We start from the raw sequence: 14,081 nt of genomic DNA, 5'->3' as shown, positions 1-14,081 counted from the left end.
AACACTCAAGGCTGTACCAGCTCTAGGAACACTCCCACCACACCATCGTGCAAACTGGCAAACAATATTACATAATGCCTCACTTTCACTTTTGAATATCCTCAAAGAACACTGCGAAGAGCAAATCGAAAATTAGCCACGAACTTCGGAACATAACCCTGACACCAGATGAGAAGAGAGATTTAGAACATTACGACGAAAAACAATCTAGAAAATTGGTTCAAAAACAAAGGGAAAAAGCAAATTTTAATCAAAAAACAACCTTCCAGCCAAACAGCCACCACACGCAGACAAGAGGGACCTCGAGTTTAGAAGTACCAGACCAGGAAGGAAACTTCCACAGAACTAAACCGCTCCAATGTTATAGACATTTCAAAAACATTAAGTCAAAAAGAAATAGACGTACTCAGCAAGGGCCTAAACTTTTGCCCCACGAACAACACAATAAATGAATTCGAGCTTCACAAGGACCTCTCAGAATTCTCCCGACGAATGCGTATCCGACACTTTTTTGCAGACACACCAGACACCGGGACGACACTACTTAGAGCCCAATCCACTTGGATTCCCGAACCAGAACAAGCCATAGAACTTGACATATACCTTAAAACTGTCACTAAAGAAATTATAAACCAATCCAAGACATCTAAGCGACCTAAAAACATAACTGCGTCGGAGAATCATATCATTTCAAATCTGAGTTGCCGGAATGACATTGTTATTAAGGAAGCAGATAAGGGTGGAAGTATAGTTATTTGGCCAATAGAAAAATACAAGCACGAGGCTTACAGACAACTAAACAACCCAGAACATTACCGCAAACTAGATAACGATCCGACATTGTCCTACACAGTGACAATTACCAACAGGCTGAAATCACTTTTGGCTGATGAATTGATAACACCGTCAGAATACAAATTTCTTAAACCAAGCAACAGAACTGCCGGGCGTTTTTACCTCCTTCCGAAAATTCATAAAATTCCATCCGCTGAACTATACACTGCTATTATCCCAGGCCGTCCGATAGTATCAAACAACAACACCCCGACAGAGAGCATCTCCACATTCCTTAACCACTACCTTGGTGACTTGCCAAAAGCACTTCCGTCATTTGTACAACATACGCCCCACCTGCTGAGAATTATAGAGGACATTAATACTAAAGGCACACTACCCCACAACACAATGCTCGCAACACTAGACGTCACGGCGCTGTACACCGACATTCCAATCCCTGATGGTTTATCTTCGATAAAACAAACGCTGTCTAAACACAATGCACAACACTCTACTGAAGTCTACTTGGCTCTCCTTGAATTAGTTCCAACACATAACTACTTCGAATTTGAAGAGAGTTACTACCTACAGATACATGGTACAAGCATGGGTACGCCTTTTGCACCAACCTACGCGAACATATTTATGGGGATTCTAGAAACAGATTTCCTATCGCGCTGCACTACCAAGCCCCACACATACCTACGATACATAGACGACATACTCATAATCTGGGGACATGGACAAGGCAATCTAGATAAATATGTAGCCTTTCTAAATTCTGTTCACCCAACAATAAAATTCACATCAGAATCCTCAACTGAGCGCATAAACTTTCTGGACACAACAATATACATCGACAATGGGGAGCTAAAGACAATGCTGTATAGGAAACCTTTCTACAAACAACAGTACCTAGAATATACCAGCCACCATCCCAGACATTGCAAACAAGGCATCTTTAAAGGCCAAGCCACACGACTACGTCGCATTTGCGTTGAAAACCAAGACTACATAGATAGACTCGATCACCTTAAAGAAACGCTATCAAACAGGAACCACCCAAACAGTGACCTTCAAACAGCCTACATCGCTGCAACCAAACTTGATCGAGCCGAAGTCCTCAAGCCCCGCCCGAGGATCACAAGAACAACAACGCCTCTTCTTACTACTAAATTCTCAAACGCACTCCCAAACGTGAATAACATCCTAAGTAAATACTACCCAATTCTCACCAGCAACCAGAAACTTAAGAAGATTTTTCCCGACCCTCCCAGAGTAGCCTACAGACGCAGCACTAATTTTAAAGATGTTCTTGTGCACGCCCAACTACAGAAAAAGAGGAAGTTGGGAACCAATCCCTGTGGCCGCCCCAGGTGCTCTACATGCAAACACATTCAATCTACTACAACAGTAAAAAGTACAGCGTCGAATTACACACACAAGGTAACTTCGGCTTTCACCTGCACATCAAGCAACGTAATCTACTGTCTAGAATGCGCCGCTTGTAGCAAACAATACATAGGTGAGACTGGACAACAAATCAATACAAGACTCAATGGTCACCGCACAAAACACAATTTACCCAAAGCAGTAGCCAGCCACTTTAATGAACATGGTCATATATTTGACAAAGCAAGGCTCTATATACTACAAACAAATTTCCGTACCCCTCGCGAAAGGAAGTATACGGAATCATACCTCATACACAAGTTTAATTGCCTACACCCGACAGGAATTAATTTGGCGCGCGGCAACTTAGAATCTTTAAACGCTTTAACTTAAATCTGAAACTCTCATATCATCAACCAAGACACAAAACACATTAGGCCACCAGCTAACTTTAATTCTTAACCTCACCTACTCTTCCATTTCGAAAAAAAAATTTCCTGCCCAATACCTAATTTAATGTACTATTTCAGGTTTTTACGTCTATACCAACTGTACGACCCCCTTCTTCCATGTACACTTGCCCCCGCCCGCTTCTGCGCGCGTCACCCTCCTGTTTGTTATTCCGGTATCGGTCCCCCCTTACCTCTCCCTTCCCTTGCCCCCCCCCCCTTTTTTTTTAAACCTATTTTTTTTAAACCCCCTCATCAACACATTCCGAAGTCAATATGCCTTTTTCGGTGCCTCAACCCAGAGTATCGCCATTTCTGGATGCCGCCGTAACGACACCTACGTTGAGCGACTGGGGCAGTGCCCCTTGAAAGACCATGCCGCTGGGTTTCAGTCACCCCATACATTGCACCGCAGACTCCTCGTCGCCATCTTAACTATTTCAAGATTACTCGACGTATTACTGCTATGCTACTCAGGTCACTTTCAACTCATGTTTTTTTTTTGTGTGTCTGTTTTTTTTGTCTTTTGTGTTACTCGCACACTGACCGCTTGACCGGCCGTTCTAATGCCTCAAAAACATGCCGCCAACGACTCCCCTGGAATACCTCCTAACCTTTCGCATCCCCAACACGCTCATTTTCATTTCACTCATTTTTTTTCACCAAAAATTTCATTTTTTTCTTTCTTTTTCTTTCACTCTCACCCCCCATTTTTTTTTGTCTGTCTTGGTGCCGCCCTGGCTCCCCCCCCCCCTTTTCTTCCTTTTTTTCTTTGTTTTCTGCTTCTATTTCTTTTCTTTTCTCCCCGCGTGCCCACTCTCACGCTCTTGTCCCCTCGTCTTGGGAATGAAGCTCACAGACGTCGGACGACAGCGCTTGTTTCCTCTGGTAATCTCTCTCTTTAAAACCAGCCGCCAGCGACAACACCCGCACGTGACGTCACTGCACTAACCCTTTAAAACTAACACGCCGAGGATGACGAGGCCGCCTTTGACGAAGATAGGTCCTCCTATCGAAACGTTGGCCAGCCTTTCTGAGGCACCTTATCCCTGTTTACAAACTTTATACCACAGTGTGCCATTCCATCTGTCAGCCCCTTTCTTGTTTAGGGTATTCTCCATTAACTCTTATCCCCAATTCTTCCCAATCGAGGTCTCTGAATACCTCCTGTAAACACGCTGTGAATAGCATTGGAGAGATCGTATCTCCCTGTCTGACGCCTTTCTTTATTGGGATTTTGCTACTTTCTTTATGGAGGACTACGGCGGCTGTGGAGCCGCTTAGATATCTTTCAGTGTTTTTGCATACGGCTAACCTACACCCTGATTCCGTAATGCCTCCATGACTGCTGAGGTTTCGACTGAATCAAACGCTTTCTCGTAATCAATGAAAGCTACATATAATGGTTGGTTATATTCCGCATATTTCTCTATCACCTGATTGATAGTGTGAATATGGTCTATTGTTGAGTTGAGGCAGGATTCCGTAAACGCTACTGCCTTTACGGAATCCTGCCTGGTCCTTTGGTTGACGGAAGTCTAAGGTGTTGCTGATTCTATTTGCAATTACCTTAGTAAATACTTTGTAGGCAACGGATAGTAAGCTGATCGGTCTATAATTTTTCAAGTCTTTGGCGTCCCCTTTCTTATGGATTAGGATTATGTTAGCGTTCTTCTAAGGTTCCGGTACGCTAGAAATTATGAGACATTGCGTATACAGGGTGGCCAGTTTTTCTAGAACAATCTGCCCACCATCCTTCAGCAAATCTGCTGTTACCTGATCCTCCCCAGCTGTCTTCCCCCTTTGCATAGCTCCCAAGGCTTTCTTTACTTCTTCCGGCGTTACTTGTGGGATTTTTTTTTTCACCGCTAAATACACGCAAATGTCGTAGCTTCATCCAATAGCACAGAGTAAAGACTTCGAACTGTGCGCCACCGGGAGAGCAGACAAGTCGGCATAATTCGAGTGCCGCAACCGCTGATCTTGCGGATGGGAGGAGGAATAAACTTTATTAGTAGAAATGAGCCGACGGTAAAATCGTCCGAGGTGGGCGGCGTCCCTAGTCCAGGATGCCATGGGCCTGAGCCGATAGCTTGGCCCTGCTCACCAGGCGATGCTGGTCTTCAGGGTTCGAGCTTGTCAGCTGGGCCTCCCTCTGCTCGACGGTTGGTCCGGTGACGGCCGGTGTCGATGGGTTTTGTTGACATTCCCATAGCATGTGGTAGAGGGTATTGGGCGTAGAGCAGAAAGCGCATTTGTGAGTATAGCTCGTAGGATAGATGGCGTGAAGCAGGGTGCCGTGCGGGAATGTGCCGGTCTGTAGTTTTCGGAAGATCACCGCCTCTTCTCATGTCAGCTTGGGATGCGGGGGTGGATAGATCCCCCTACCCAGTCTGTAGTGGCTCAGGATATCGGCGTATCTTTTCGGGACGCTATCTTGTTGGTCTACCGGTGCTCGTGAACCTGGTGGTATAGCCCGGAGAATGGGATCTCGGGCAGCGGCATTAGCCGCTACATTGCCCACCAGGGACTCGTGTCCCCGGGTAGAAAATATTTTAGGGACTGCGCTTATCGCCGTGCACGCTTCACACCGTTCACTTCGTGATATCAGGCCACTGTGTTCCGGCTCTTTCATCCGTCTGCGCGGCAGGTGTGGAGCACCGTTAGACCGCCACCGGATGGACGAAAATTCTTGCGCTGAGTTCACAAATGCCTATGAAAACATTTTGAGGTGAAAAATGGAAAAGTAGGAAACATTGCACGAAGCGATTGAAAGACGTGAGTGACTTCATTTCTCCCAAGACTTATATAAGTTTGGGTTTTAGAATAAGCACCTCCAGCAAATCATAAGATGACGCTAGCTATCGCTTGATGTTGCTTTACGCTGTCGTCTGCTCTTCCCACGGCCTGTTGTCTGTTACTGGCTTTGCGCATGCAAAACAAAAACGTGGGGGCGTATTTATCAGCCTTATTTACGAGTGTCTCTAATGATACGCGTCAGACAGGCTGTATATAGAAATGTGTGCGTGGCAGCGTGACACACGCACTCGAGCAGTCCGCATAACTTTTGTATCAATGGAGGTACGTGATTTTATTCGCTATTCCCTTTTTTTATATGTCTGCGTATTTGACGTCCCGCTTCACATCATAGACAGGATTGCCGTCCGTCGTACGCATACGTTCGCTCACACCGTAAACCGTGAGCACAGACACTACGGCGCTTCGACTTGGTGCTGAATTGAAGCTGTGAGTAATATAATAGAAGGCTGAGGCTAACAGCACCGAAGACGACAGCGAATTGCACAACAGCAAAAAGTTTTCATAATTAGAAATTGTTTGTTTCGTTGTTTTATGTCTCGTGGAGATGTGTAGCCGCAAATTCGTCGGGAAATATAATCATCCGAAGCCCTATGAGTGAGCGAAAGCTCAAACTAGAAAAAAAAATAGATGGAAGTGCTCAAAAGTTATGAATGACAAAGTTGATGGTTGTCATTGCTACTTTACCCAATAGAGTGTCATAGAGATATTAAAAATCCGGCTTATGCGCTCGTAAAGAAACAGAGCCTATCAGAAATTCAGCAGAAGCTCGTAGCACAGCCATAATGTACTGCCTTCCGCAGCAACGCACTGCCAAGACATTCATGCACTAAAGCTTATCAATGCATTTCAGATGATAAATCAGAACGCACCACAAAATTATAAGCACGCGCCATCCTTGGCTATCAGTTTTGGCCTCTGGCCAATGGGCCGCTACAGCGTGTTCCAACGCTTACCCGCGTGAGCTCGAGTGCCACAGATAGACATAATTAGGTTCATAAGACTGCTGTCCGCCTGTCGTCGAAATTTATTCTTAAGTCGCCAGCTGCGACGGCGTTTCAGGTTTTGTGAATCGACTTGCGCTTACAGTGTGTACTATTGGCGCAAGTACTGACCTTCGCACCTGCGCTACCATTACGTACAGCGTTCGTCTTTGCAGTGGCGGACATCGCAAGCTCGCCCATATTACGAATGGTTTTAGCTCTGTCAATACGTTTTCTTTTTCGTAAGATATTTCTTACGGTAAAATCTCTTCGTAAGTTCGTTAGTGAATTCTGCCCCTGAGCCGCTTCTCCGCGTACGCGCTCTTTTGGCCGCAGGGTGTGCCCGGCGACGAGCACGGCTGTTTCACCAACGTGGAGCAAGTTATCGACACTGTGACGGCCATCATCCAGCAGTGCAGTGTAGGACACGCGGCGGCGAACTTCCAGCAGTACGAGGAGTACGCCTTCCCGCCCAACTACCCGGCGTTTCTCTACAATGGACCGCCCAAGGACAAGGTGCGTGCGTGAGGGGCAGCAGCTTTTCCGTCGAGAAAAAGATGCTCGCGAACGTCCCGACCAATTTAAATCGCCAGTACAGATCGCGAAGGACGCGGTCTGATCCGCCGCGGTTGCTATGGTGTTGTGCTGCCGAACTCGAGGGCGTGGACTCGGTCCCGCACGCGGCGGCTGCATGTCGGTGAAATGCAAAGACGCTCGTGTAGATAGATCGAGGTGCACGTTAAGGAAACCCAGGTCATCGGATTATTAGAAGTCCCTCATTACGACGTGCCTCGTAATCAGATCATAATCACACTTAAAATCCAAGAATTTAAATAATTTTGAGGGTACGTTCTGTGTAAGGCTTTTAGAAAAATAAGGTAGCAACATTTCTTGTTCGTATGATAAATGAAGGCGTCGCTGCTGTTTTATGTTTGCAAGGTAACGTGCTCCGCAAAAGGGCTCCGTGCATAAATAATGTCTAATTCGCAGTGGATCATCTACATTATTGCACACAGAATTAGATATAGATTAGCATAGGATGCGAGCCGCAAGAAAAACGCACACAGTCAGTAAAATTTGATTAAGAACTAGATTATCGCGAAGCTTGGAATACTGCATTCAGATGTTCAACACGTTGCCTTTCCAAATTGAAGGAGGAGCACTATACAGGAAATTACAATTTTTCGACCAAAGAACGAGTTTGATGTTTTGCTTCCTTTAGCAGCGAAGATTATCCGAGCGCTCGCGTTGTAATCTAGAAAACCAGTAATCCGAGTTCAGCCAACAGCCAGCGTAAGCGTGTGTAAATCGTGGAGGATGTTTTCAAGATGTTTCATAAGCCTCCCGCCTCAAGTGCGCTACCGCCGGAGAACTTATTCCAGGACCTTTCGATTTCTTCAGAAGACTGACGTGCAACAAAAACATTGCTTAGGCTCTGCTGTAGAGTGCGTTGACAAGTACCACTTCTTCAAGAAATGAAGGTACTAATCAACAGCGATATGCAGCTTGCACACGCCTTTGTTCCTGTTGCGCAAGCATATCGACAACGATTGCTCTGTTATCTCTTGTGCGGTGATATCCAAGCATTGACTTTTGCAGCAACAGCTCGAAGGCAAGCATCAATGAGCTGAATGAAAGGCAGTGCCCTCTTGAGTAACTTGAGTATGCATCCAAAACTCTGACGTTGTGGCGGTTGCTGAGCAGCGTACTGTACGTCTTTTGACTGGTTGGTTCGCGCAACGGAACAGGACCTAAGAATAGGACAGACGTATGCTGCCTGAAAGAATAAACGTTTCGTTGTCAGTCAGCGCTGTTCTCTGTCCCTTGATCACGTCCTGTTCCTTTCCGCTGTTTCTGCTCAAGGTTGTTGAGAGTCGCAATAGCCCTAATATATGGATGTCTGAAGCCCTTTTTAACGTTTCAAAAAAAAAAGCATAGTATTGGCTAAGGTACTAGTTTTCAGTCTGTTATGGAGCTAGTCAGCTGCAATGCGGCAAGAGCGTCATCCCCATGCATTACAGGAGAAAGTCGGAAGATGTGTTTGTAAGCTATGCCATTGCAAGCCAAGAAGGTGCCACTGATTTCGCAAAATTCAATGATGTTGCCCAGCAAGGATGCAGAGTGCAAAAGATATGGTAATTGCTCAACAACAAAAAAAACTACTGGTTATGAATCGGAACGATTCTGGTAATTCAAAATAGCTTTACTCATTTCGTGTTATTTCACCAATCTGAATTTATGAAAACCGTTATCATCACGCTGCACAAGACTTGGGGCACCATAATTTAAAACTATTCCAAACTTTTCTATTCCAATTCTGCAATCAGCCCTCCACGATTGGTGAAAAACTTTTTTCGACCGCTCCCACTTCATCTGCCTGTCACGCGACGTCACGAAAACTGCCATACCTCCCCATCCGATATGATGTGTACACACTGATTACGCATGATTTGACAGAAAAAAGAAAAACAGTTATTTCTGATTCGACACGTTTTCGCCATTAGCCGCCGGCTATTGGTCAAAAGTATTCGGGTTGGCTTGATTGTTGTGTTCATATAGGAGGTTGTGGCCAAGTACTGCACCAGGGTGGCCAATCCTGCTCTGGTGAGGGAGTGCGTTACCGGTTCTGGTCACCGGGATCAGGCCACACTCCAGGCCTGTTTATACAATTTTATCAACACGCGGATTTTTTTTTTAATCCGGTGGAAAATTGCGCGGCAGCGGGATTCGAACCAGGGACGTCTTGCACGCGAGGCGGGTGTTCTACCTCTACGCCACCGCTGCACGCCACCCACTTCACCTGCCTGTCACGCGACGTCACAAAACCGCGAAAACTCAGCGCGTCAAAGTGACGTGTACACATTAAAGATGTATTAATATGCCGAACAACACTGTATTTTCTTCTGAATAGCCGCAGGCTGCCCCATTCCGAAAGGAATAAGAGATGGCTGCTGCCGATCGCTCAGGCGTTGGCTACTCGCACCTGCCGGAGAGCATGGGTGTATTTGCGCATAATAAAACTTCTTGCGTGGCCGTATAACGTTTTCGAGCCCTTTCGGCACGTTTACCACCTCATTCTGCTAACTCTTCTTTGCTGAGGGTCAGTTTTAGCGTCATCCTTAAGCTTCCGTTGCATGCCACCACGATTTTTGACCAGCCACCACAAGCTAAGTAAGAGAAATCCGGCCAATCGCAGACGCCGGCACCACCCTCTTCACCCGGTTATCGATTTTCAGTGCACTGGCTCTGCCCCATTGAATCCCTCTCCACTTGAGCTTTATCCTCGCCTCTTGTCAGCCAATTAGCTACGACAAACCGCTCAGTGTAGGCAATGTTATTCGTTTTTCAAGCAAACAGAAGTGACCTCCTATGAACGAGGAGAGCGTTTTATTGGTGTGTTCAGACAACCCTGCGGGTGACCGCCTGTGCTTGCGTCGGTGGTTACGCAAATTTGACGTCAGGAGATTGGAATAGAAACATATTGGAATAGTTTTACGTTATATGGCCCTTGTTCAATTTTTGCTGTCTTCCGACGCCAAAATTATTCGGAAATTAAAATGACTCCTCCGATTTTTCAAACTTACCGCCTTCTATACTAATAAAAGAACGTGTTAAGGCAATGTAGAAGACTAAGCTAAATCTTCTCAATAAGCGTTGTCATTATTGCGAAACTATAAAAGCAGCAAAATAATTCGGTTGTATATATTCGAGCTAACCGACGCGATCTAAGCAAACATTGCAAACCACGCTGTAATTTTATAGAGGATAGCTATACAAGCACATATAGTCGCTTAGAGCTTCTATCAATCATAATTTCGGAAACTAGCAAAGAACAATAAAATTCAGCGCATGGATTTACAATGTTGGCGGAAGTGTAGCTTTCAAATTTTGTTACAATCTAGCCAGCGCTTCAAAAGTTTGCTTTCTGCGCACAATTCACACTAATTATTTCTACTCGAGTATGTGCAAAACTCGGAGAGGCCACCCTCAGGCAACCGCTGAACCACTTGAATATGTGGTCCGTTGCACTCCCCAACATTTCCTTATAACCGGTGTTGCGGCAGAGTTTTAGAAAGTTTAACAAACATAAATCTTTATAAATGTTAAATTAGGATAGGGGATGAAATTAGGAAATTCGCAGGCGCTTGCAAGTTTGAATCAGCTAGCGCAAGACGGGTAATTGGAAATCGCAGGAAGAGGCTCTCGTCCTGCAAGGGACATAAAAATACGCTAATCATGCTGTTCACGATGATCAAATGTTTATCGCAATAAAATTTAGTTTGCATAACTTGAGCGTTCAATTAAGAAAAAATAACCGAATAACAGGTCACGTTCTCTATGTCCACAATAAAAATTCTTTGAATTCTTTGAAGCGCATGAATTCGACGACCGAGGATGAGTGCAACGTATTAAGCGTCATATTAGATAATGCCTTCTGTGAATGACTGTTATTTCGACATCCAGCTGCCTTTGTGTCTGTAAACGATGTGTGTATTTTACACGTCAACAGCAGCGTTGAGTATTGGTAAGGGTAAACTACAAGTGACTTTGACGTCAGTAAGGAGAACATGCAGCACGAAATCAACCAAGGCAAGCATTTGCTTCCTTTGGCGAGGGGAGTGTGACCGAGATGTAATGTGCAGAGGGCGTGGACGCAAGAAGACATCGTCTCCATCCTACCGTCCCGGCAAGTCACGCTCGACAGCATGATCATCACGAAGCTTCTCAGCAGCAAGGGCACCAACTCGCTGGGGGACTTCGAGATCCAGTACATGTACGAGCCGTACGCCGTCAAGGCAGCCGACGAGTAAGGCCCCTCTCTTCGCTTGCCAGGCACCGTCGTGAGCGTCATTTCAGACCGATCTTGTCCTATTGTTTTCGGTGAATATTTGTTTACCCCACTGCGTCAGTGTACTTCGCTTGCTCTAGTTCTTTCATTTCTCTGCGCAACCTAGACAGAACGCGGGAAACAATTTTGGCGGTTGCTACGGCGTGCTGCGCGGTTTACTGTATTGTATACAGCAATGAACCCATGGTCAGCTGTTTCTAATAATAATAATAATAATAATAATAATAATAATAATAATTCAATCACATCTTTATTATAGTGCCCAGGAACAGCTACAGAGCCTTCATACTGGTGCACTTCAAACGTAATACACGAGACAAAATATACAGGGAAGACAAATTTGGTAGAGAAAGCATTGGGAGGGGATAGAGAAACAAATATGGAAACACGAAATGAGGAGGCGGTCTTAAATGTTAGTTAATCATACAACATCATTATCTACATTTATACAAAACACACGGACTCTGAAATATTCAATAAAGGCCGAATACTTATTACATGCGCTTTCTTTTATTTCTTTTCTTTCTTTCCTTTATTTATTCCTTTTCTTTAAGAATCGAGCCATAGGACCGTCCTTAATGCATCAAGGCCGATAACAAGATGTAGAATGTTGCCTGGTATTTTTTGCGGCACGGAAAATTGCACATGATTACGAATTTTTGGGCAGTGTATAATGCCGCGGACCACCTTATGAAGGAACAAAAGGTCTAGTTTAATACGTCTCGACTTTAGATGTGTCTGTTGACGTATATTTGAGCGTACTGGACTACGGTCGCTGGAGTATGTTGGCTATGGACGCTTGGAGGTGTCATGCGGCCAGTTGCTGTCTACGGGCGAAGGAGTTCGTGGCGCGTTTCAGGGGCTTTTTTCGAAGATGATCCACGACAGCCGTCCGGTTGAACCACAGCGGCCGTTTTTCGCGCGTCTGCTCGCCTTTGAACATGCGTACGTGAGCGCGGGCTCAATTCGTGCGCCCATACGACGCAGTTGCTGCGCAGCAGCAAAGGCCTCGCGTGCTTGTTATCGCTGTCATTGCTTCTCCCTTTGAGCGAAACTGCAATTAATAAAAGACTGCGTGTTTATGGACTTGTATTTGTGAATGTGTAGCAAAGCTGGCACTGTTCTTTAGAGTACGCGTTTCACTTGTTATGACCAATTTCTCTGAAAGAAGGAGCCACCAATTTTTTTTTCTTTTTTTACATTTCAGGTTTCGAGAAGAATTGAAGTTGATCAGCGAAGACATCAAGAAAAGAAACTGTTGCAAAGACATCCCCTACCCGTATCTCGACCCGGAGATAGTTCCGAATTCCATCAGCATTTAGGATACGCAAACCACCGTGTACTAGCCCATCAGGCAGTACGAGGGAATCTGTTTAATACCCATCATCAAACCCGACGACCACAGTCACTGCTCAATTGTTTATTTAAATTTTATCACAGCTGTACATAAACACGCTATCATTCTGCCAATATGCAAGCGACGTGCGTTTCCTCTAACAATCTGCGTCAAATAAAAATGCTGTTTATTAAGCTGAGAAACGTGTTCAACGTCCGGCGTTTCGCGTAAACGCACAGCGACATCTGCGGGTGAGTGACATTATCAGTGGGCGTGCACAGTTCCGGTAGTTATAAGTTCCCCACGTGCGCAAGCTATGTGGAACAGAAGTTGAACGACGCCATTGTGCCTGTGTATATATATCCTGAAAAAGAGCACGCTGCAGCTCGGTCTGCTAAAGGACGAAATTGAAGAATCCTCATCCGTCAGAGAGCACCACGAAGGTACAGAGGTCGTTAAGAAATAATGTTCGCAGAATTGAGGGTTTCCTTCAATTTCCAACTCATGCGGGTTTCACTTGTAGTTTCGGGCTACTCTTTAATGAGACTTGCTGCACTTTGCAGATTTCCGCCCGAACTCATTGGCCATATAGTGCTGCAGTAACAGTGAGTCGTGCTCACGCAGAACGCCACCTCGTAGAGAACGGGAGGCGTGCTCTCTTCGAGCCGTGCCGCCACGACATAAAAGCGCTCGGAGGGTTCGGCGGGCGACGCTTGTTTTCTCCCGGAGCACGAATCTTTCCACTAGGAGCGTTGACCTCGACGGCTCGAGTCACTGTCGAGACGCAGTTCTTTCCGTTTCGGAATCATCATGTACTTAACCACAAGTATATCTAAGGCTACAGACCTTGTGTTCTGAGAGCACACACTAAATGTCCGATAGTTGCTAACATTAAATAATTATTGGAAATTCATTATTTGCACGTCTCTCTACGTTTGCTAAAGTTATCGGCTGTTGCTATTTCAATTGTTCGAAAACAAGTAGGAGTCCTGAGTTCAATCACTCTTGAAAGAGCTTGTAAGTCAGTTCAATGACATGTCTCTCTGATCAGAACTGAAAGCCGGGCGAGTTGGTATTTATTCATCGTCGAACAGCGACGGGTACATAGACGCACCGGCGCACACAAGGGCTGAATTCCTGCGGAATTTATTTTGGAACACTAAAAGACAGAAATGAGCATGTGCAAAAAAAGAGCCAACGAAGGTTAACAAAACAAGGAAAACCAGCAAAGCTATGCAGATCACTTGTCGTTTAGGGAAAGAAATTGCTTCATTCTTTGGATCAGTACTGAAAACTATGGCAACAGAAAAAGGACAGAGCACAGAACCAGCGCTCGGAATGCGTCAATTCCAACTCGCCCAGCTCTCAATCTTCCAGAAATTATTTTTTCCGTCACTGCAAGGCGCTCTTTGACGCACTTATTAGTGATCTTTTCAATATAAGTCTTAATGTTATTCTATTAGTTCCGTTCAGTTGAA

The 14,081-nt window shown here is 45.3% G+C and overlaps 1 protein-coding gene across 7 annotated transcripts in view; it reads left to right on the top strand.

The window, feature by feature from the left end:
• LOC126535758 (allene oxide synthase-lipoxygenase protein-like) overlaps positions 1-12,806 on the top strand; it is a 134,400-nt gene extending 121,594 nt beyond the window's left edge. For 5 of the 7 annotated variants that reach the window (XM_055073373.2, XM_055073375.2, XM_050182549.2 and 2 more), the window contains 3 exons: positions 6,755-6,934; positions 11,062-11,225; positions 12,475-12,806. In XM_055073373.2, coding sequence (XP_054929348.1) covers positions 6,755-6,934; positions 11,062-11,225; positions 12,475-12,589 — 459 coding nt within the window. In that variant the 3' untranslated portion in view covers positions 12,590-12,806. Of the gene's footprint in view, positions 1-6,754; positions 6,935-11,061; positions 11,300-12,474 lie in introns of all 7 variants that reach the window. The other 2 variants (XR_008613572.2, XM_055073376.2) reach the window with 2 other exon arrangements.
• Positions 12,807-14,081: the final 1,275 nt, after the last annotated feature.

The sequence above is a fragment of the Dermacentor andersoni genome, chromosome 4 (genome assembly GCF_023375885.2).
Source record: "Dermacentor andersoni chromosome 4, qqDerAnde1_hic_scaffold, whole genome shotgun sequence".
In the NCBI taxonomy this organism is placed as follows: domain Eukaryota; kingdom Metazoa; phylum Arthropoda; class Arachnida; order Ixodida; family Ixodidae; genus Dermacentor; species Dermacentor andersoni.
This window is presented reverse-complemented; position numbering and strand designations above follow the sequence as displayed.